The sequence below is a fragment of the Eumetopias jubatus genome, unplaced genomic scaffold, assembly GCF_037043125.1.
Source record: "Eumetopias jubatus isolate StellerSeaLion01/CBP00866 unplaced genomic scaffold, mEumJub1_p1.0 scaffold_11, whole genome shotgun sequence".
Taxonomy (NCBI): domain Eukaryota; kingdom Metazoa; phylum Chordata; class Mammalia; order Carnivora; family Otariidae; genus Eumetopias; species Eumetopias jubatus.
In genome coordinates, this window is record NW_028274817.1 from 92,380,702 (window position 1) to 92,404,524 (window position 23,823).

Below are 23,823 nucleotides of genomic sequence, written 5' to 3' on the forward strand. Positions count from 1 at the left end.
GTGCTGAGAGCAGGGGAGCTGGTGTCCTCTCTGTTGCGGCAGAGAATTTTTGCTGAGAAGGTGAATTTTCCAGAGTTAATAGATGGCTGAATTTAATGTATGGGCCCCAGGTCTGAAGGGATCAACCTTTTACAGGCTTGCAGGATACTAGTTGAACCGAGGTGAGAAGGCAGACAGCAAAGGCTTTTGGATAAGTGGGCAGGGGACGGGGGACCCTGTGGAGCCTCTCTTTTTAACCGTTTCTGCTCAGATGTTGAGGGTGATGTCACATTGAACTAGTTGGCGGTTTCTCCTCGGGACGGGCCCTGCCACTTTGAGGAAGCGCCGCGAGTAACACCCATGTTCTTCTTCTGCAAAGGTCGATGCCACTACGGCCCATCGGATCGATGGCCTGGCCGCGCTGAGCATGGACCGCACTGGCCTGATCCGGGAAGGGCTGCGCGTCCCTGGCAACCTCGTCTATTCTAGCTTGTGTGGACTGGGCTCGGAGAAAGGTCGGGAGGCTGCCACGAGCACCCTAGGTGGTCTTGGGTTCTCGTCCGAGAGAAATCCAGAAATGCAGTTCAAACCGAACACCCCCGAGACGGTGGAGGCTTCCACTGTCTCTGGAAAAGCCCCAAATGGCTTCAGTGCTATCTACAAAACACCATCCGGAATACAAAAAAGTGCTGTACCCACAGCAGAAACACTGGGCTTGGACAGGCCTGCCGGCGACAAACAGAGCCCTCTCAACATCAATGGTGCTAGTTATCTGCGGCTGCCCTGGGTCAATCCTTACATGGAGGGCGCCACGCCAGCCATCTACCCTTTCCTCGACTCGCCAAATAAGTATTCACTGAACATGTACAAGGCCTTGCTACCTCAGCAGTCCTACAGCTTGGCCCAGCCGCTGTACTCTCCAGTGTGCACCAACGGGGAGCGCTTTCTCTACCTGCCGCCGCCTCACTACGTCAGTCCCCACATCCCGTCGTCCCTGGCTTCGCCCATGAGGCTCTCGACACCTTCGGCCTCCCCGGCCATCCCACCTCTGGTCCACTGCGCTGACAAAAGCCTGCCCTGGAAGATGGGTGTCAGTCCCGGGAACCCCGTCGACTCCCACGCCTATCCCCACATCCAGAACAGTAAACAGCCGAGGGTGCCCTCCGCCAAGGCGGTCACCAGTGGCCTGCCCGGCGACACGGCTCTCCTGCTGCCCCCATCGCCTCGGCCTTCGCCCCGGGTCCACCTTCCCTCCCAGCCCGCCGCGGACACCTACTCCGAATTTCACAAGCACTACGCCAGGATCTCCACCTCGCCCTCCGTCACCCTGTCGAAGCCATACCTGACGGTCAGCAGTGAGTTCCCCTCGGCCAGGCTCTCCAACGGCAAGTACCCTAAGGGCCCGGAAGGGGCCGAGAGCGCCCCGCCGGTTCCCGGGCACGCCCGGAAGGCGGCGGGCCAAGACAGAAAAGACGGGGGCTCCCCTCCTCTGTTGGAGAAGCAGACAGTCACCAAAGACGTCACCGATAAGCCGCTGGACTTGTCTGCGAAAGTGGTGGACGTGGACGCGTCCAAAGCCGACCACATGAAAAAGATGGCTCCCACGGTCCTGGTTCACAGCAGAGCCGGCAGCGGCCTAGTGCTCTCTGGAAGTGAGATTCCGAAAGAAACACTATCTCCTCCCGGAAACGGCTGTGCTATCTATAGATCTGAAATCATTAGCACAGCTCCCTCGTCCTGGGTGGTGCCCGGGCCGAGCCCCAACGAAGAGAACAATGGCAAAAGCCTGCCGCTGAAAAACAAGGCCTTGGACTGGGCGATCCCGCAGCCGCGGAGTTCATCGTGTCCCCGCATGGGCGGCACGGACGCCGTGGTCACGAACGTCTCGGGCTCGGGCTCGAGCGCGGGCCGCCCGGCCTCCGCATCGCCGGCCCCCAATGCCAACGCGGATGGCTGCAAGACCAGCAGGAGCTCCATGGACACCACGCCATCCGTCATTCAGCACGTGGGCCAGCCCCCGGCCACTCCTGCCAAGCACGGCGGCAGCACCAGCAGCAAGGGCGCCAAAGCCAGCAACCCGGAGCCGAGCTTCAAAGCAAACGAGAACGGCCTCCCGCCAAGCTCCATCTTTCTGTCTCCAAACGAGGCGTTTAGGTCCCCACCAATTCCCTACCCCAGGAGTTACCTCCCTTACCCGGCGCCCGAGGGCATCGCTATAAGTCCCCTCTCCTTACATGGCAAGGGACCGGTCTACCCTCACCCCGTGTTGCTGCCCAACGGCAGTCTCTTCCCTGGGCACCTTGCCCCAAAGCCCGGACTGCCCTACGGGCTGCCCACGGGCCGGCCGGAGTTTGTGACCTACCAAGACGCGCTGGGGTTGGGCATGGTGCATCCCATGTTGATACCTCACACGCCCATAGAGATCACTAAGGAGGAGAAACCCGAGAGGAGGTCCCGCTCCCACGAGAGACGCTACGAGGACCCAACCCTCCGGAACCGGTTTTCCGAGATGCTGGAGGCCAGCAGCACCAAGCTACACTCAGAAGTCCCCTCCGACAAGAACCTAAAGCCCAGCCCCAGCTGGAATCAAGGGAAAACTGTCGTCAAGAGCGACAAGCTTGTGTATGTTGACCTGCTCCGGGAGGAGCCAGATGCTAAAGCAGACGCGAACGCGGCCAAGCCGGGCTTCGTGGCCGAGAGCGTGGGCCCGAGCGCCGAGCCCACAAAGCCCCCGGCTGACCCAGTCCTGCAGCCGCACCGCGATTTCGTCGCCCTGAGAGAGGAGTTGGGGCGCATCAGTGATTTCCACGAAGCTTATGCTTTCAAACAGGCCCCGGGCCAGTCGGTCTTCAGCTTAAGCAAGGAGAACGTTCCGGCCGGAACCAACAAGGAGAACCTGGGGCTGCCAGTCTCGACTCCCTTCCTGGAACCAACTCTGGGGAGCGATGGCCCGGCTGTAACTTTTGGTAAAACCCAAGAGGATCCCAAACCGTTTTGTGTGGGCAGTGCCCCACCGAGTGTGGATGTCACCCCCACCTATACCAAAGATGGAGCCGATGAGGCGGAATCCACTGATGGCAAAGTTCTCAAACCGAAGCCATCGAAGCTGGCCAAGAGAATCGCGAATTCCGCTGGTTACGTGGGTGACCGATTCAAATGTGTCACTACCGAACTGTACGCAGATTCCAGCCAGCTCAGCCGGGAGCAGCGCGCCTTGCAGGTGAGCCGCCCCCCCGCCCCACCCCACCCCCCGAGTTTCAGTGACTTTACCAGTTGTCAGTTCTGTTTTGTTAATGTGGAAAGAGGATTGGGGGAGTATGGTAGGGCAGGGCGCCGGGCAGATTTGGTTAATGAAGCTTATGGTCACCGTAAATATATTGACATGTGTCCAGTAAGGGGACGTGAGTGGTAGCACCTAGGAGGTTCATGTGTCTGGATACTTGCCGTTATTCTGTAGATACTAAGAGAACTCAACGCAGACGCTGCTAAGAGAGGTATTAATGATGGCGAAGGATAGCTAAAGACTGCATGACGTTTACCTATCAGTTGCTTTTGATTTCTCTGCCATTACTGTACGTTAACGAATAATGCCTAGCAGTGCCGCTTAGAATGCCTTATGTGATACTTGGTGGAGGTGTGTAGCAGCCGCATGTCTGTGGGATTCGTGCAATTTTTTTTTCCACCAAAAGAGAAAAAAGAGAGAGAGAGAGAGAGCTCGCTTAAAGGGATAGAGTTATGTATTTAACTTGCTAGTGAATGATAGATGTTGTATAGGAATTTCCTTAAGATATTTTACTTTTAATTAAAAGATAAATAAAGCCAAATTGTGTTGCAATGTTAAGAAAAAAATTGGTTTATGCTTATAAAAATGGATGAAGTTATCTAAATGATCCATTGAGTGCCCATTTTAATTACATAGATGGAAGGATTACAAGAGGACAGTATTTTATGTCTACCCGCTGCTTACTGTGAGGTCAGTTCTTCAAATTTTTATTACTAGAATCTTACATAAACCTTTTGAGTTAAATTTCATTTCCAAATATACGAAGGGAAGTTTGTGGGCCATGGTCGTCTTTATTCATTGTGCATTTTGTTTTCTTTTCTGTTGTGTTTTTGTTTTGTTTTCTTTGCGTTGTGTTTTTGTTTTGTTTTTACTTACCTTCAAAAGAGAATGTCTCTGTGCCATGGTGTATGTATGGTCATACATACACAGCACATATATATTTATATACATATGGCTTCACGAGTAAAGACTGTGTGATTACTTACGTATAGCTACTCTTACATTTTTATCTCTTACGTTTTAAAATATCTCAGTTGTATCATATATTGTGGTTGGTTTTGGGCAAACTTTTCTTTGAAACTACTTTCCTTTAAGGTAAGGCAAATGAAATAGCTTTTATGGTAAGGTGTTGTGTTTTTTTTTTTTTCCCGTCTCCGTTCTCTTTCTAGCGTGCAATGATGCGCTTCTCAGAGCTGGAGATGAAAGAGAGAGAAGGTGGCCACCCAACAGCCAAAGACTCCGAGGTGTGCAAATTCAGCCCCGCCGACTGGGACAGGTTGAAAGGAAATCAGGACAAAAAGCCAAAGTCGGTCGTCCTGGAAGAGGCCATTGCCGACCAGAATGACAATGAGAGATGTAAGTAAACCCAAGCAGCTTATGTGTGGTGGGCAGGGGGGCCGCCGCTCCCAGAGCTCGGGGAGGCGGCGGGAAGCGGTTCACCGCTGTGGCCCTAGCCAGTGGGCTGCCCAGAGAAACAGGCCGCTCTCGCCAGCCAAGGGGTGGAGGGCCAAGCGTCCGTTCGAACGTGGTGGCATCCAGGGATGAGGCAGCCGTGAAAGATGATTTTCTGGGACACCTCTCCTTTTCCAGAGGAACACACGTCCGGTAGTTAGTAATGGTCTGATATGATTTAAGCGGGAGAATGGCAGCAGGAGACAGAAATGTGGCCATGTGCACTGTGTTCTGTTTTGTAGCGGGTCCACATAGGGTGCCCTGCCCTGCCCTGCCCTGCCCTTCCCTTCTTTTTTGGTACCAGTGGAATGATACTTCCAGCCAGAGGCACCTGCCCACCCACCACAGTGACAGTCTCCCGTGGAACGGAGAGTACTCATATTCTCCCTCCAAAGGCAGAGGTTTTGTTAAAATGGCACGGAGGCTGATGACGGCACCCTAGAGATGAGAACATTGTTTTCGGTGGCGGGTTTGTTGGTCGTGGTTAGATGTTGACAGCACCATCCAGGGGCGTGGTATAAACGAGAGGGGGTTCTTCGCACCAGACAGGGGTTTGTATTCTGTTGGGGAGGCAAAATGGAGAGAAAGCTAGTGCTTTTCTCAGGTCACTCTCCGGGCCCAGCAGCTGGTCCCCCACTGTGGTGTGGACTGTGGGATTCGCTCGCGAGACATCCTGGTCGATAACGGTGTGTGGGTAGCAAGCGGAGAAGGTCTTTTTATGCGTTTCTTAAATGTGCACGTTCGGGGGCCCGAAGCCACTCTAGACCTTGGAAACCTCACTGGTGATGGTGAATTTGGGCGTCTGGCTGGATGTCAAGGAGACAGTGGGTGCAGAATCCTCCTGACACAAGGACAGGCAGGGATGGGAGGTGCATTTGTGAGCTCTGTGCTATTGGACGTCATGGGTTTGGTGTTCATTGGCGCTTGATGGAGTTTGGGAGAATTTGTGGTCCCGGAGAGGGTGCTTCTCGCTGCCTAGGACACAGACCGCTCCTCCCTCCATGTCCCCCGCCCCAGTCAGCCTTGGGGTCAGACAAGGGCCTGTGGCCAGGTTTCTGGGTAAGCCACGCCAGGACCAGTTTGTTTTACTTTGGTCTTGAAAGAAGGGAGTTTTTGTTGCTAGTCAGTGGCGGGGACTCTGATGCACCTGGAGTAAAGATTTCCTTAGTCTTTCACCTCAGGGGGATTGATAGGGGGACATGGAGGGTCCAAGCCGCTCTTGCGTAAAGCAGCAACGAACGCCTTCTTCCCTGCTCACGCTCGCTGTGGGCAGCCCCCTTTTTCTGACTTGCCCATAATGCCAGCTCTTGGGGAAGCCTCTGAGGGAGACCTGGTAGACGTGGGCAAAGCCAAGTTAACGGGTAGATGCCTCTCTGAGGAGAGGGAATGGGTAAGGTAGGCTGGAGGGAAGGGAGCATGAAGTTAGCCGGCCTTGAGTCTTCTTGCCCTTTGTCTGGGTTTCCAGTAACATGGCCAGACCCAATGTAGCTGCTGTTCGTCCATCTCACTCAGCCTGGCCTTTTTCCCAGGGAAGTTTGTGTCCTCCCCATCTTCCCTGCTGAACCTAGAGACGAGTACTCAGTCTGGTCAATGGAGAGCAGAGCCCAGATGACTCAGAAAGGCCTCCCTTCTCCCCTTCCCTGAGTCCCTCCAGGCTCAGACCAAGGGGCTCTTTTCCTGGAGCGCCCAGGACGCGGCCCAGCAAGGCATAGGTCATCACCAAGGGGAGGAGAAGGATTGGGGAAGGTGGGGGTGGAGGCTCACTTTTGAAGGCGGGGGCAACGAAGGAGGTGGGTCACCATCTGCAGTCTTCTGGGGACTTGTGGTTTGTGGTTGGTCAAGAGGTGTAACCTAGAGGAACCGTTGTCCTGGCTGTCACCTCCTCATCTAGGGGACAGCAGGTGCTGGATCCATTCGGCTGCAAATTAATGGGTCGTCTTGTCCTTCTGGCCCTCGTGTCTTGAGCCCACATGGGCTCGGGTCCCCTCTCCTCACAGGGGTCCATGTGGCCGAGAGCCAAACTGTGAGCACATGGGAGCTGGGGTGGGGGTGGGGGTAGAGGCAGGGGCTGTGAAGAGGGTACAAGATGCCTTCCAGATGCCTTCCCTCTTCCAAGGCAGCCCTCCCCTCCCGCAGACTCCAGGAGCTTCCTAAGATGATGGGTGCTTCCTGCATGGCCTCGGGCTGCCCAGACCTGGGTGCTCCTTATTGGGAGGGGCTGGCCTAAGAAGAGCGAATGAAGTCGAAAGCACAATGGTCAGGGTTTTCATCTGCTCTTTATGGTAGTCGGGGTGGCCGGATTCAGTTTTTATTTTAGAATTCCAGCGAATGCCTTAGGAGCCTTCGCGGACTTGGAAGTTTATCAAGAGAGGAACCATCAGTGGCATTTCGAAGGTGGGGAGGGACAAGGAGACATCGATCCCTTCCCCCGTGAACCGGGAGTGATGGTCTCCCTTGGCAGCCACTTGGCTGGGGCAGACCCAGAACCTGCTCCGTGGCAGTGCCTGGGCAGGATCTGGAAGAAACCTCAGTCAAAGGACTTCAGGAAACTTCTCTCTGGCCGAGCAGCTGCATGTTTGTAAACTACGTTGAGTTTGGAACCAGAGGGTCCCCTGTGTCCCTTTTGTAGAGGGCATGGGTTTCCACAAGGTTAGCCTTTGCTAGAGGCGCTATAGTTACGTGCAGAGGAGGGAATTTCCATCATGGGGAACCCTCCCGCCTTGTTTAGGGCTCACAGGGGGCAGGGGGGTTGCTGGCCCCCGGCAGGGGGGAAGGTGCTTTGCTGCCCTAGTGAGGCATAAATGTTGCCATGGCGATGTTTCTGTGAGGTGGCACTATGGCACGACCATGATAAATTGTGGGATGTAGGCACTGCGAGTCACGGCACCGCGCTGCAGGGAGCAAGTGTTAAGCCCCGAACAACACCGCCACATTCACATCTGCTTAGATCAAGTGACCAAGAGTACATGCCTTCCCACTTTGTAGAAGGGCTGAAAGTAACAGCCATGGCGGACCCGGTGGTTAGGACCCCTGTGTATCTAGCTCTCTGTCTCCTTTGCTTTCAAGGGTAACCCCGTGAGCTGTGGCTAGAATAGCTTCACCACTGAGCTCTGGGTCAGGTGTGTGACACGGAGTCTCTTTCCCCCTTAGCCAGTGGCCGTGTGTCTCTTAGGCAGTCAGGGTGGGTGCTCTTCAAGATTCTGACTGGGGCAGGCCTTCACTGAGTCGAATTGGGGGATCTTTGCCCTGAGAGGCTCGGGAGTTGTGGAAAGGATGGGGAGGCACCTAGTGTGGGGAAAGATCCTCTTGCAAAACAGGGAAAAAAGCAGCTCAACTATGTTGTGGGGGCAGGCGATTTCATTGACCCGTGACTTCAGCAGCGGAAGGGTTCCTGGTAGTGAGCCACAGACATCACATCGTGGGGTCCCTGGGGACGCGGCAGGAGGGGGACCATTTGGAAGGTCCGGCACAGGAGCGCCCTCCCCTGCTGAGCGGGACCGGCGGGCGTCTGTGTGGCTCTCTGCTCCCTGTCTTGGTGGGTGAGGAGGGGGTATCCCTCTACCCTCAGGCAGCTTTTACCGGATGAGGAGACCGAAGGGAAGGGCTCTTGTCTTCTTGTTGGGGCGCTGTGGTGCAGTGAGGGGACGCAGCGAAAGGCCGGGCAGGCGGGGTCGAAATGAACCGCGTGCGGTCTGAAGTTTGCAAGCCAGGGTGAAGACAAACGGAAAGCCTTCTCCCGGAGCAAGACGTGCCTCTTTATTTTATTTTTTATTTTTTATTTCGTTAAGATTTTATTTACTTATTTGACAGAGAGAGACAGAGAGAGACAGCGAGAGCAGGAACCTAAGCAGGGGGAGTGGGAGAGGGAGAAGCAGGCTCCCCGCCGAGCAGGGAGCCCGGTGCCCGGCTCGATCCCAGGACCCCGGGATCATGACCTGAGCCGATGGCAGACGCTTAACGACTGAGCCACCCAGGCACAGTTAAAGTGTAAAATGTGGAAGTGGAATCGTGGGGTGGAGAGGGGCGTAAATGGATCAGGGCACATCTCGGGTGTGGGCAGAGATGGCCAGGGCCCCACGCCGGCCCCAAGCTGCTGCCTGGTTGTGACCCTAGAAGGCATCCATCACCTCCCGGTTACCCCTGCTTTCAAATTACCTGCTTTGAATCCTCTTTCCTACCTGAGGGGGGGAGGGTACGACGCGTACACTGCCTTAACTTTAAAATTGCACATGGTGGTTCTTAATATTTGTACACTGATCCCCAGTGCCTCCCACGGGGCTTTCTGGGAAGGCCGACCAGAGACGCCAAATGGTGTTAACCAGGAGGGCTCACATCTTAAAATTGCATGCAATGGGGCTAACGTTCAAGCTAGTCTTGACAGCCTTGCCGTCTGTGCGTCCGTTGAAGTGATTTCCCCAGCCTTTCCAACTTCGCTGGGCTCGGCTCGTGTTTATGAGGGCCACCCCCGGGAGGCAGCTTGCAGTAATCGTCCCGCTTTACAGCTGAAGGGGGCCGAATTGTAAAGGAGCGCGGTTACTGCCAGAGCAGTTAAGAGGGTCACAGGGCAGTCACGGCCTGTCCCCTTCGCCTGCCCTGGCCCACCGCGGGCTGGCGGGCATCCCAGCTGCCCCTGAGCTTTGTGTCGGGACGCAGCTGTGACAGAAGACCCACATGGTTGGGTCCTTCCACCCTTGAGAGCACAGGCTAGCCAAGGCCAGGGAGAAATCCCCCCCCCCCGCCCTGACACACACACACACACACACACACACACACACACACACACACACACACACACACACACACACCTGACCACCACTAAATGGTGGTGATGCCCCCGCCAAGAAAAAGCCGGTCAGGGAACCAGCTATGCTGGTCAGGAGCGGGAGTGATAATTTGAACTGGCCGGGAGGGTGGTGGTGGTGGGGGGGGCAACGGAGGAGGAATGGGCTTGGCATATGAAGAGTGTGTTTCTGACTCCGTCTAGAGATGGACTCGCACAGTTCGGCTCAGAGTTATCCAAATACCCGGCTCCCGCTCCTTACCGTCACAGGGATGCCTGTGGAGTTACTTGTGTATTGGAAGAAAGGTGACCCGAACCGTCGCTGGGCCATTTCTTAGGCTAGAAAAACAGCAGCGCGTGATGTCAAGCTGAGGCGATTTAAGGAAAGGTCCCGAGTCGATGCTAGATAGCGGGAAGAGCCCACGTGGCTTAGGGAGCCCTGGAGCTGGCAGCTCCACAAGGGCCCGCCTAGCACAAGACACACCTGACACTGTAGGGGACGGAGCCTGGTGGTGTGGAATGTCCTGGGGATGCTTGCGTGTGAAGGAAGGCATGAAGGGAGTGCCGGGTGGGATAACTGGTGTCCCCGTGCGTGTGCACGGTGTCGCCGAGGCGTTGGGGGGCTAACGTGTGCTTTTGTCCCCCCTCCCCGGATGTGAGAAACGGGGACGCGTGGTAATCAGGTTGAGTTCTTCAAAATTGCCCTTGACCCTCGTGTGCACACCAGGAAGCCTCTCCTTTGGCTTCCCCGGGCTCCTCCCGTCGCCCTTGGTCCCCCAGCTTCTCCGCCTGCCAACACACCCCGCCCCAGCTCTCTTTCTTCACTATCTCCCAGTTGACCCAAGGGGACACGGCTTCCGTCCCTTCCGCAGATGACACGTAGGAGCTATTTGTTCTCTTTATTACATAGCCTTCCTTTTATTTCGAAGTAACACCCTCAGCAAATGTTTCCCGAGCAATTTCTTGGTCAGCCCTGGCTTGGTTGGCTCTTGCCACGGGGTCACCCGCCCCCTGTGGGAAAGGGCCCCGGAAGGGACCTAAGCGTCATCGAAGTGGTGGCGATGCCTCATGGTCCGATTTCTCCTCGCGCCCCCAACTACAAAAAGGTAGAGGGAGAAAGTTGAGTGTCGTAGATGTCTCCACTTTCTGCTGTACTTGCTGATGCTCTTCAGCTGCCCTTCCTCTGGGACCTTCTGTCTCGGTGAGCCTTGTGCTTCCAGCGTGTGAGGCCCCCGGTCTTCCGGAGAAGGGTCTGTTTGTGGCAGATTACCGTGGGCACAGAGGTCCTGCCTTCTTCTCACAGTGACCTTTGGGCCTTCATTCCTTGTACTACTGTCTCCCTCCCCCCCCCCGCCCCCCAGGCGAATACAGTGCTGGCAACAAACACGACCCTTTTGAAGCTCCAGAGGACAAAGATCTTCCTGTGGAGAAATACTTCGTGGACAGGCAGCCCGTGAGCGAGCCACCCGCTGACCAGGCGGCTGTGGACATGCCGCACAGCTCCCCCCTCCGGCTGGACAGAAAGCGCAAAGTCTCAGGTGACAGCAACCACACTGAGACCACTGTGGAAGAGCTGCCGGAGGACCCTCTGCTGAAGGTCAAGCGGAGACGGGTCTCCAAAGGTGAGCTCGGTCGGCTTCGGCGGCCTGCGCATGCGGCCGGAGGTGGCCAGACCCGAGCTGTGCTGCCCACCCTAGCCGCGGGGACGCCCAGGGGGAGTCCCTCGTGCCGAGCAGGGGAGGTCCCCCGTTCCAGCCCTGGAGCCCCAGAGAAGCCGCTCACGCCTCCCCTGTCCCCAAAGCCAGATGCAGGAGCTCAAGCCCAAAGATGGCCAAAGATGAATAAGTCCCCTCCCGAGAGACTTGGTGACCGGCTCAAGCAGAGGCAGGGACCACTCACTCCCCCTCCCCTCCCCCACCCCTATTAGCGATGCGTAAGACAATTTGTTCTCCCCCCCCCCAGGGGGCTTTTTGATTAATGTGTAGTTATTTCTCCATTAGATGACTGGCCTGAGAGGGAAATGACAAACAGTTCCTCTAACCACTTAGAAGACCCACATTATAGTGAGCTGACCAACCTGAAGGTGTGCATTGAATTAACAGGGCTCCATCCTAAAAAGCAACGCCACTTGCTGCACCTTAGAGAACGCTGGGAACAGCAGGTGTCGGCCGCAGAGAGCAAAGCTGGCCGCCAGGGCAGGAAGGAAGTGACCCAGGCAGTTCAGCCTGAGGTCACCGCCCAGGGCACTAACAGCCCCGAAGAGAAACCTGGCAGGAAAAGGGCTGAGGCCAAAGGCAACCGAAGCTGGTCGGAGGAGTCCCTCAAATCCAGTGACAATGAACAAGGTATGCAGAGGCTGCCCCACTCCTGGAGGGCGGGTCACCCACCTTCCGTGGGGAAGGGCCCCGGGAGGAGCGGAGCGCCAGACAAATGGACCAGGATGTGGCAGGCAGGGGGTGCTTTCCTTTGAGGTCCTTCCAGCCTCCGCCCTTCCCTGGGGAATGTACAGTGAGGGGGCTCAGCAGGGAGCTTGTCTTCCTGGCTCCGGCTCACCCTGGGGGCCCCCGGGCTGGGCAGGAAGGGGACGCCCGGGCGACCCCGCGGGGCTGGCCAGCGCCCTGGGTCCAGCCTGAGCCTGTGTCTGCTCGCTCGGGTCCTGAGCACCCAGTCCCCACGCCCGCCCCACCCCCCACCCCCACCCCGTGGATGGGGGTGGGGGTCGTGGAAGGGCTGACTCCTGCCCTCCTGTGTCCCGGTCCTTTGAGGAAACTTGGGGGCCGTTTGGCGTTTTGTGGGTTAACCTATTTGCCGGTTTGAATGTGGGATAATTAAAATATTAATGCTTTGGAAACATAATTGGTATATCTTTAAAAACTGAAGCCGCTCCAGTGATCAGTGCTAACAATGGGCTTTTCTTTCCGCACCGGCTACAACTGTGTAACGCCCGCTTCTTCTCGCCCTCCCTCCTTCCCGCCCGCCACCCCCTCCGGATTTAGGCTTGCCTGTGTTCTCCGGCTCTCCGCCCATGAAGAGCCTTTCATCCACCAATGCAAGCGGCAAAAAGCAGACTCAGCCAAGCTGCACGCCAGCCTCGAGGCCGCCTGCCAAACAGCAGAAAATTAAAGAAAGCCAGAAGACAGATGTGCTGTGCACAGACGAAGAAGAGGATTGCCAGGCGGCCTCCCTGCTGCAGAAATACACCGACAGCAGCGAGAAACCATCCGGGAAGAGACTGTGCAAAACCAAGCATCTGATCCCTCAGGAGCCCAGGCAGGGCTTGTCGTTGACGGGAGACTACTATGTGGAGAACACAGACGGCAAGGTACCTTTTGCCCCCCTGCTCCCTGCTGGGCCTGTGGGACAGCACACCCCGTCTGCCTGCAGCCTCTTCGCTGCTGGGGACAGAGCTTCCCTTTACCCACGTTCCTCCCCCAGATGTCACTCTCGCCCCCCCCCCATCCCCAGGGTGGCGATGAAGTTTCAAACTAGTAAGAATGAAACCCCTTACCCCCCCCCCCCCACGCCCAGGCCCCCTTCGCCCCACCCCCCTCTTCTCCCCCAAAACAAAAGCAAAGGGAAAAGTTCCTTCCTCCGCTCAGGGCTGTCACTCGGGGAGGAGGGCCAGAGAAGCCGGTGTGGGAAGCCGAGCTTAACCGTGCACGCCGCCTGGTTTTGTGATAGGTGACCGTCCGGAGGTTCCGGAAGCGGCCCGAGCCCAGTTCCGACTACGATCTGTCACCAGCCAAGCAGGACCAGAAGCCCTTCGACCGTTTGCAACAGTTGCTGCCGGCTTCCCAGTCCTCACAGCTGCCACGCTCAAGCTCCCCTCCAGAGACCACCCAGTCGCGCCCAATGCCTCCAGAAGCTCGGAGACTCATCGTCAATAAGAACGCGGGCGAGACCCTCCTGCAGCGGGCCGCCAGGCTCGGCTATGAGGTGAGGGGCCTTGGGGGGGCCTGGCTTCTCGGGCCTGGGGGGAGTGGAGGCGTCCCATCCGGCGGGGGTCCGGGCAGGGACTCGGAGCGCAGCCCCCCTCCTCATCCGGGGCTGGGCCGGGTGTTCCAGCAGGATGTTTGTGTTCGCCCCACTCGCGCTCCCCGCTCGCTCCCGGCTCTTTGCTGGCTTGTTCAATCGCCATGTGAAAAGAAAGGCCTCTCTGATGTTCACTTCGTGTTCAGGCAGGTAGGCCGCTTCGGCATCCTCCAGTCTCGCTCACTTATCTCTGATATAAAATCTGACATAACCCAGGGCTTGGCGACTGGGGGAATTTTAATGAGCCCTTTTGGATTCTGATTAGCAAGGGGGAGAGAAGTTATTAGCTCTATTTTGGGTTGCTTGTGCTGTTTCTCGGGCAAAGCGGTGCCCCTGTTGGGAGCGGGCAGGAGATGTCTGGGTAGGGGTTGGGGGGCAGACCCGAAGAGTCTTTTTTTCTGAGAGGGCTGGGCCATGATGGGGCGGGGAGCCTGAGGGCTGCGGAGGAGCGGGGGAGGAGGGCCTCCTGCTGTGCCTAAAGACTCACCGCCCCCTCCCCCACCCTGCTTCTCTCCCAGACCGGCTCACACTGGAGTTGCCCTCTGAGAGATAGATTACCCCCTCTGCCCTGCGCCGCTCCCCCACCACACTTGTCAGATGAAATTGTGAGGTAATAGCCCACGGGGCAAAGGCATTTTTTATGCTGGCATCATCCCTCTGAGAGTTGAATGGTGGAAATGAAAGGGGGCTCAGCAGGCTGAGTGTGGAGGTGTGGACGAGGGCTGCCGGGCCAGGGCCTGTGCTGGCCTGAGGGCTCGCGGGATTGGCCCGGAGTCCTGGCCCCCACAGCCTGGCCAGCTGTGTGGGGGAGCCATTCCTGGTGTGACCGCCTTGACCCCCAAGCCAGCCCCCCCCCCCCCGCCAATATCTCCCTCCCTGGGCATGATTGGATAGGAAGTTCGGAGCAGTAGCGATTTCTTAGTTTGGGGGTAGTTTTGGTGGTCGGTTAAATGTGCTATTGCTTGTACCAACGTGCCTCTTCTGGAGATCTCTGGATTGCCTGGAGAGAACTCTCTCGAATGATTTTTAGTTAGGGGAGGTGAAATCCACGTGACAGCCAGTCCCGTGAGCTGAGAGCTGCAGCACCTAGGATGACGGGGCGGATACTGTACCCGCCGCTGAGCTAGACCCTGCGTGCCTGGCGATCGCTCCTTCGCTCGTGATTGGTCGTGGTTGAGAAGAGGGGCCTGGGCTCCCGCCAAACACTGGAGGAGAGGCAGGAGAGCAGGAGGGTGGGGCTCCCCGCTTGGCCTCTGATCTTGGCATTTCCAACAATTGATCCATTTGGGACCGGAGACCTCAGGAGACCCTTGTTGGTCCTTTAAGGAAGTTTCCATTTTGGTTTTTGTGGATTTGTAGAACCCGGTGGGTCTGAGGCCTGGACCAAGGAGCACTTACTCGATCCGTGAATTTTTAAGCTACGTACCGGGCCTTTGATGGCACCTGAAGCCTTGGAAATGTTTATGTCAGGACAGCTTGGCGGGGGGGATGGGGGTGGGGGGTGTTCCCTTCACGCCTGAAGTTCAGTATGTAAGTTGCATAATTGCCAGTTTTGATGCCGAACATTTAACTAGTGACTTTTAACTCCCAATTTTCTAGAATTTCCTTGGGCAGAATTTTAAATCGTTGGGATGATGGCCAGTTAGATTCGGCAGTCTAAATCTTTGAGAGTTGAAGGACAGTTTGTTTAACCCCGGAAAGGCATGTTTTACGAAAGAACCGATATGGGAGGGTCTTCCAGAAGTTAGTCTTTACCACTGTGATTTTCTGCTTAGCTAGAGATACTGTGTGTCCATAAAAAGGCTGTCCGAGCTTTGTGTTGTGGTTATCTGGTCCTTAAGGTTCAGAAACACCCTCTGTGTTAAATAGACCACCTGCGTGGCTGGAGACACTCGAAGCTTTCCCTCCCGATAAAAAGGCTTCTGTTTCTTAGGCTAAAATGCCAGTGTGCAACCACATGCTTGTGCACTTAGTGGTGATGGTTAAATTTTCTATGAATTGAATAAATCATGTTTTTAAAAAAGTTAATGAGGCATTTAATTAATTAACAATGTCGGGTTTATGGCCTTTATGGTTACATTTTGCGGTTAATGGCATTCGGCTTATAGCCGCTTAACAGAGAATTGTCCAACGAAAACAGTTTAATTTTGTTTGGAAATGGGTGGGCTGCCCTTCAAACACTCCCGTTTCTAGTGTGTGGAGAAGAAGCCACGAACTGTGTTGGGTAGACAGATGTGCCCAGCCTCTTCACCACTGTCTCTGAGGCTGACAGCAGTGGCGGGTCTAGAGGGCACTGCCCCTCCCCCCCACCCCCCCGCCCCCCGCCCTCAGTGAGGAGGGTGTACTTGGCCAGCCCGCTTGACCCTAACAGCCTGGGCCTCGCGGGATGCTCATCGCAGCTGGATTGGTCCCTCTCACAGGGGCCCTCTTGGGCCTTCTGAATCTTCCCTGCGGACCAGCTGCCGGAAGACTTGAGCTGTAGGTCTAGGACTCGATGTTTATTGAACTTGGGGCTTAACCTCTCTGGACCTCAGTGTCCCCAAGCGTGGAATGAGAACAGTACCACCTTCCCTTCCTGCCGTGCCACAGGTTACTGTGGGATAACAGGTGACATCCTCATTTGGGGAAACAGAAGTGCTATAAACAGCACAGTGCAGTTAGGGCGGTCCCGTGGGTGGCCGGGGCCTGCTGCCTTTCTTGCCGGCCTCCAGGAGAGGAGAGTCGCCTCGCCCACCAGTTTGGCTGTCCTTTCATTTCGAGGTACCCTCAAAGCAGCCCGGTAGCGACGGAGGTTTCCAGGTGAAGGCCATAATTGTCAGAGCAAATAAACCCTGGGTTGGTAGGACCCCAGGCAGGCCGCCGGGACCCGGGTAAATTGATCTGCACACAGCAGTCGGTGGCGCTCAGACCTGATCCCAGAGCCACGTGACGAGGCCTCTCCCTGGCTGGGGCACACAACTCATTAGCTTGCAGCCGTCCACTCGAGTCTGGCTAGTGAGGGCCTGCTAAAAGAGCAGCAGCTTCATGTGGTATCCTGGATACCAGGGCTCGGGGCAGGTGGCCTGGGAGCCCGGAGGATTGTGGGCTTTCTGGCAGGTTGGGCTCCAAACGAAGAAACGCATCTGTGGGCATGCCTTCTTTCTTCCCCCTCCTGTTTTGGAGGGGAGCTGCCACGGTGACCTGAAGCAACAGGACAGCAGTGGCCGGGTTTACCAGCATGCAACATTAGGTTCACAGGGTGAGCATATGGAACATTCTAGTTAACTCCCAACTAACTGGTCCACTTTTGATTGATGGGTCCCAGGAAGGGCCCAGGAGGTTTGCAGAGCCCACCTTATATCTGCAGGTGGCTGGAACGACCCCTGTTTGGGGTTTAGCAGATGAGTTATTTCAAAGTTGTCACAAGGAGGCCTGTGTAGGCCCCGTCCACCTCCCCCTCTGCAAGGAGACCGCGTGTAGGCCAGCCCCGCCTGCCCCCAGCCCTGGGAACCTGACAGCTCTCTGCTGGGCATGACTGGTGGGAAAACAGTGTCGGGTGTTTTCTGGTGGCAAACGCTGTTCTATGTGTTTGAAAACTTTCTTAATCAAGGTAATAAAACATTGAATAAATTACTGCTCTGCTTACTGGGAGCGGTTCATATTAATATTTTAACACACCAAAGAAGTCAGATTAATAACAGTGATTCTAATGCCAACCGTTGACACAGAATACCTTCTGAGACGGTGGGGGGAAGGGTGAACTTGTTTTATTTAGTTCTCGAGATGTGTAGGTTGCAGCGTGCGGTTTTTCGGATCCCTGTCATTAACTTAAGTAACTATGAAAATATTATATATTGATTCTGTTCCCAGTGGGGTGGCGCGAGGTCAAACAGAGGGTGAGGTTATTTGAAGCACTTGGTGTCCTTTCTCGATGTTCGATGTGGTGCAAAGAGAGTGCCTCTCTTGTACGCTACTTACCCTGTAAGCAGGAGGGTGGGAGGACCTGGCTAACCTAACCCGCCATCCCTCCCCTCTCTACGTGAAGGAACGTTCTCGGGCTGATTTAATCTCCGTGCATTGGTCATCCACGCTTTTATCTGGATTTGTGTTTCTCTCCACTACCACCCATTGGCTCCATCACACGTGCTCTTGCCACCTCACCGGCACGCCAGCCCCCCCGCCCCCTCACCGCCGGCCCGCGCTGCTCGTGGGCTCTGGGCCCCGGGGGTGCACGCCCTCTGAGAGCAGGCACTGCCAGGCTATGGCGAGGTCATCCTTGCAGGGTTCCTGGTGCAGTGGTCTGATGGCATTCCCCCACTACAGGAGGTGGTCTTGTACTGCCTGGAGAACAAGATTTGTGATGTGAACCATCGAGACAATGCCGGTTACTGTGCCCTGCATGAGGCTTGTGCGAGGGGCTGGCTCAACATCGTGCGGCACCTGCTCGAATACGGTGCAGACGTCAACTGCAGTGCCCAGGACGGAACCAGGTCAGTGACGGTGGTTCTCAGGGCACGCGGAAAACCCCAGAAGGAAAGGTGGAGAGTGATAACTTAAGCACATTGATGGCGGAGTCTTCTAGAATGGAATCGAACAGACCTTTCTGGCAAACGTAGATAGAACTTTAAGAATTACTAAGGCTCCCCTGGACAGAAGGCCCTGAAGATGTCGGAGCCTATGTGAATAACTGAGGGTGTTGCTTTTTAACTCCTGCACCCTTGGTCAGCATCTAGGAAATGGGCGTATTTAAAATACACGTGAATTGATAGTCTCAGGAATACAGAGGGCCAAAGGCCACTGGCTCCGGAGGAGCTGCCGTGTCCACCCGCATCCCCAGGCCTGTCCCTTACCCTGTCCTTGACCTCGGATCAGAGGCCCAGGTCGGAGTCAGCCCAAGCGTCTTTCCTGGTTGTGTGTGGGATGCAGCCGGGAGGCGGGGCATAGGGCTTTCCTGACAGGCATACAATTAGCCAAACCGCAAGGTATTTGGTGTCTCATGGTTTCCAAATAGCATTCCCTCAGGATGGGACTGCAGGCAGCCTTCTGACCCCAGTGGACACGGGCCGGAAAACTCTACCCTCCTCAGGCCTCACCCCAGGGACTCTGCTCCTGGGCCAGTGTCGTGATCATTCATCTCCAACCTGCTGATGTGTGGCTTTCTGGAGAGGCTCTGCTTTGTACCTAGTTTCTTTTTAAAAAAGGAATAAGATTTATTTATTCATTTATTTAAATAGTAGAACAACTGCTTGATGTTTTGGCTTCCATAATGGTGTGGTTCCCCGCCCCACCCCCACCCGCGCCCCCCCCCCCCCCGGCCGTAAATTCTTTTCTCCCCAGTCTGTGTCACTACTTAAGTTCATTGAAAATGGTTTCATTTTAGCTTGAGTTCCTCCTTGGGGCCTGGATTAAAATAGATTTGCATTTGAGAATTGGGCTTGAAATTGTCCCTTCCACCTACGTTGGAAAGGGTTACATGTAGACATAACAACAGAATGAGTCGTGGCTTGACCTTGGGCCCCTCACCGTGCCCCCGCTTCCCTGTCCGGAACGGCAGCGGCCCACCTCGTTGGGGAGGAGTGTGCCCGGGAGGCCTGGCGCGCGCACATCCAGTTTCACCCGATGTCAGAGGCCAGCACAGGCTTAATCCCGTGACACGTCTCTCCTAGACCTCTCCATGATGCCGTTGAGAATGATCACTTGGAAATTGTCCGCTTGCTCCTCTCCTATGGTGCTGACCCCACTTTGGCTACGTACTCAGGTAGAACCATCATGAAAATGACCCACAGCGAACTTATGGAAAAGTTTTTAACAGGTACGACGAAGTTCAAGAAACGGTCTTAGGCTAGCCGTTCAAGATGGTTTCTTCACACACTTCTGTCCGGGGACTACCCCTCACTCACGGGGCCCACCCTTCTTCACCCCCAGTGACGCTTGCTGGGGAAAGTTAGTCTCTCAGAGAACGGATACATAATTCAGAGCGGAGATACGTACTGTCTCGTGAGGGCTGAGAGAGTTCTCAGCTTGCCAGTCTAGCTTTTTTGGTGGGCCAGGGGCAGTAAGGGTGGTCTGTCTGTCTGGAAGGCAGGTGGACGGGTATGTAGGTCCGGTCCCATGTGGCTGAGAGCAGGGAAATTCGGAAGCGCAGGGACATGCCCCTCCGGCGGTCAGCACTTCACCCCCCCAGCGGGCTTTATCTTGTTTTTCTCTCTCCAGATTATTTAAATGACCTCCAGGGTCGCAGTGACGAAGACTCCAATGGCTCTTGGGAGTTCTATGGCAGCTCTGTGTGTGGTGAGCCGTTGTCCTTTCTTGTTCAGGGCCAAGTGAAGGAGTTACAGAACGTTTCTCTCTGGCGGTGGGTGAGGGACGGTGGGCAGTGGGTGCTGTAAGCAGGGCTGAGTGGGGCAAGGAATTTTAAAGAGTCCTCTTTTGACAATGGTGGACCTCTCACAGCAGCTTGCTGGTTTCTTTCTCTCCTGTTTGCCCTCCATTTAGAACCAGATGATGAAAGTGGGTATGATGTTTTAGCGAACCCCCCAGGGCCAGAGGACCAGGACGACGACGATGAGGCCTACAGCGATGTGTTTGAATTTGAGTTTTCGGAAAGCCCCCTCCTACCATGTTATAACATCCAAGTGTCCGTCGCTCAAGGGTGAGCATGGCCATCGTGTGCTTGAGAACGAGCTGGGCTGCTGGGCGGGCGCGCGGCGCGGGCAGGAGTCAGAAACCCCTTTCAGCAGATGAGGGGGGGTGTGGGTGAATGAATCCCACAAACTCCACGTACCGCAGTAGATTCTTTCTAGAAAAGGTGCGGAGGGGGAAGTACAGCATGACCTAACTGCCCTGATCAGGGACCACCCCTGCCAAGCCCAAAGGACATTGAATTCGGTGACTGGAATCTCACAGAAGAGTTGGGGCAGCTTGGATCCTTAGGTCACTAAACTGTTTCGGAAAGGGCTCCTCTTTTAGGAGACCCCCACGACAGGCCACCGTAGGGACCTTCCAAGGCACTTTAGGTCTGTTGGCCTCTGGTGATAGACCCCCTTCTCGTGTAAGACTGAAAAGAACATGATATGGTACCTGGGATCTTGAGTGTCATCAGACTGGGTCAGACCCAGCGTTGCCCCCGTGGTTGGGCCACTGGGCCGCAGACGACCAGGCCCTTGGGGGCGTGTGCACGACAGGAGACTCTTCGGCTGTGTGTTGACACAGGTGCTTAATGAGTAACGTCCTCCTCAGGCTCCGAAGTTGTAAACACGTATGCCGCTACCGGGACATTTTATTCCTAATAGGAATCATAAAGCGTGCCAGGGTGTTTGGGAGGAATGTAACACCTGCCTCCTCGAAGGCGTCACTCCCCAAAGCCCTGAGGGGTGGCGGTGGAGGCGCTGGGGAGGGGAGGCAAGCCGGCCGGCCTTCCGCGTTGACGATGCTCCATTCGGGAGGGTCAGCGGAGAGGACAGGAGCCACCCAAGGGGCCTCGGTGCGCGGCTCTGGGGCTGGGATGCAGAAGGCGTCCCACAGCGACAGTAGCGAGGCACTCGCCTTGGACAGTGGTGACCCGAGCTGTGGCCAGAGCCGAGTGAGCAGGTGTTTGCCTGTCAGCCTCTGGCGCCACCGCGGCACCCCGAGGGGAGGCTCCTTCCGAGGTGCCGCCCCCGCTGCCGCCGAAGTCGGCCGCTTAACAAATCTGGACGCGTCTCGCGTTCTCGCCTCCGAAAGTAGATCTTCTCGGGATGGTGAGACACGGGGGCGGGGCGGCAGTGTCCCAGCAGAAGTGACCGTGTCGTGTCCGTCCCCCGGCCCGGCCGGCCCGGCGGCGTGGGGGTTCCTAGCCCCAGGCGCCTTCAGGTTGGCCCAGAAACTCGAGCCACTCGCCTGTCTTGTTCGCAGGCCTCGAAACTGGCTACTGCTCTCGGATGTGCTCAAGAAGCTGAAAATGTCCTCCCGCATCTTCCGCTGCAACTTCCCGAACGTGGAAATTGTCACCATCGCCGAGGCTGAATTATACCGGCAAGTGTCGGCAAGTCTCTTGTTCTCCTGCTCCAAAGACCTGGAGGCCTTCAACCCAGAAAGCAAGGAGCTCTTAGATCTGGTGGAGTTCACCAGCGAGCTACAGACTCTGCTGGGCTCGTCCATGGAGTGGCTGCACCCCGGCGACATGGCGTCGGACGACTACTGGTGAGCTCGCCGGGCCCGCCGTGTATAGTGTGTCATAGTGTTAATCTTTGTGCATATGTGTCATAATACGACTATTTCTGTAAAGAAAGGACACTATTACATATGGAAATATCTCTTCTTTATATAAGAGAAACGACTCCAGTCAGAAGGACTTAGCAACATGTTGTTATTTGTTTCTGTTTTTGCTTTTCTTTGTTTTTCTCTTTCAAACTTCTCAGCCAGTCTTTATGACGTTGTTACAATGTTTCTTTACTTTTCAAATGCACACCTGCCTTGGGATCTGTTCGTTTTTTACTTGGAACATTAGTTTCTTTCCATTTCTTTTTTAAGGAAAAAAAAAATGAGCAAAAGGAGCTGCACACTTGGACTCAGTGTCACACAGAGCTGTTTCAAGTGTGGCCAGAACCACGTGGTTGGTTTGGGGGCATGAATTGGGTGAAGGCACTTGGCAATTGTTGTAACTTTATGTTTTGTTTACAGAGTACCTGCTCAGGCCAGGTAAATGCTATTGGATGTAATCCAGTAGCGTGTAATATAAATTCAGACCATATCCACACACAACAACTAATTGTATGAAACTTTTATATCCTAATTTAAAAGCTGTGAAATTAGTTTTCACGCATCAAACCGGATTGTTTATATGTTTAAACATTTTATGCTCTTATTTAAAGAAGACTTTGAGCTATTTTTTTCTGTACCCTGTAAAATATTGAAAACTAACATAATATGTTGAGGTTGCTTGAAAATGTACATAAAACTAAAATTTTCTGAATTGTGTGTTTATGTTTGAAATCTGTGTTTTAACTTTGTAAGTAAATTCTCTGCCTTTGTATTTATATTTTACAAAAATTTTCTTAAAAGGCAATAAACCTGTTGAGGAAAGGAGAAAACCGAAGTATCTTGTGTCGTATGTTTTCCTGCAACATTACTGTTGTCACAGATGCTTTTTAGGCAGTGGTGATGGTCAGTGCCCCACAGAGGACTTCAGAGGAATTTATAGTCTGGAATCCAGAGCGGACCAAGGATACTCAGAACACAGTTTGCAGTCCTCTCCTAAAAGCTCAGTACGTGGGCATATATTTTGATGTCTCTCAGATCCTTCTCTTCCCAGTTTTTTCTTGATGCCCAAGTACGCCCTTCATGTTGTCTTTGGCCATGATGGACTACGGTAACTCCCTCATGGCCAACCCTTCATCTTCAAGGAGCGATCCTTCTAGACACCGAGGGGTCGCGTCCCTTCTCCCTCCAGACCTCATGTTTTTTTTGTTACCTCTTACGGTCCAGGCCTGTAGTTTTGACCACCCTGCCACTCTGCTGCTCTTCCTTTTCCAGCAGTGTCCATGCTGGGTTCCCTCAGTTAGCACTCAGTTTCTCTCCCATGTCCTTTCACGTCCTTCCTTCATTGCGGAGCCTGGAAAGCTGAGAGCTCCTAGCTCGGTTTGGAAGGCAAGAGTGAGGGAGAGGCATCTTCTTGCTCTTAGGAGCTGCCGACGAGAGCTCATCAAGGCATGTGGGCCAGTTGGAGTGACTACCAGCCTTCCAACATCGGGTCTTCAGAAGCAGTCGGGGCTGTGGCGGCTGCTTTCTGACGCCTGGACGACAACCCTGGCAGACTGTTCTGGAACCCAGTGGTCCCTCCCAAAGATTTTATAAGCATGTGACTCCTTGTATCAAATCCACTGGTGCTCAGAACGCCCCGAGTGCTTTCTAGGCCTGCGTCGAACGTGGAGAACACGAAGGCAGAGCAGATGGAAGGGGGTTCTGGGGGCTGGGAGGAGGCCACGGAAATGCTGTACTCAAGTGGGGTCTTGAAGCGGGCAAAGGGTGGGGTCGGCAAGCCTCAGCAGGTGAGAATAGCGAGGCGGAGCTGGGAAGGGGGACATGCAGCACCGTCGGATAACCTGGCGTGTGGAATGACAGAGCCCCTTGTTGGGGAAGACGTGGAGTACCATGTGACATTTGGGATATGTCCTGAAGACAAAAGGCAACCAACAAGTGGTTTTGATCTATTAATTCTTCCAATCAGAAAGAAATCCACTTTTTTTAAAAAGATTTTATTTATTTATTTATTTATTTATTTATTTATTTATTTATTTGCCAGAGACACAGCCAGAGAGGGAACACAAGCAGGGGGAGT

The 23,823-nt window shown here is 54.9% G+C and overlaps 1 protein-coding gene across 9 annotated transcripts in view; it reads left to right on the forward strand.

Annotated features, from left to right (window-relative positions):
* The window catches only part of BCOR (BCL6 corepressor), a 44,976-nt gene extending 22,392 nt beyond the window's left edge, over window positions 1–22,584 (forward strand). For 6 of the 9 annotated variants that reach the window (XM_028113408.2, XM_028113407.2, XM_028113417.2 and 3 more), the window contains 12 exons: window positions 359–3,199; window positions 3,899–3,952; window positions 4,432–4,618; window positions 10,856–11,116; window positions 11,495–11,839; window positions 12,491–12,816; window positions 13,176–13,430; window positions 17,829–17,995; window positions 19,172–19,317; window positions 19,719–19,796; window positions 20,001–20,157; window positions 21,399–22,584. In XM_028113408.2, the coding sequence (XP_027969209.2) occupies window positions 359–3,199; window positions 3,899–3,952; window positions 4,432–4,618; window positions 10,856–11,116; window positions 11,495–11,839; window positions 12,491–12,816; window positions 13,176–13,430; window positions 17,829–17,995; window positions 19,172–19,317; window positions 19,719–19,796; window positions 20,001–20,157; window positions 21,399–21,690 (5,109 nt within the window). In that variant the 3' untranslated portion in view covers window positions 21,691–22,584. The remainder of the gene's footprint in view (window positions 1–358; window positions 3,200–3,898; window positions 3,953–4,431; window positions 4,619–10,855; window positions 11,117–11,494; window positions 11,840–12,490; window positions 12,817–13,175; window positions 13,431–17,828; window positions 17,996–19,171; window positions 19,318–19,718; window positions 19,797–20,000; window positions 20,158–21,398) is intronic. The other 3 variants (XM_028113414.2, XM_028113413.2, XM_028113415.2) reach the window with 3 other exon arrangements.
* The last annotated feature ends 1,239 nt before the right edge of the window (window positions 22,585–23,823 follow it).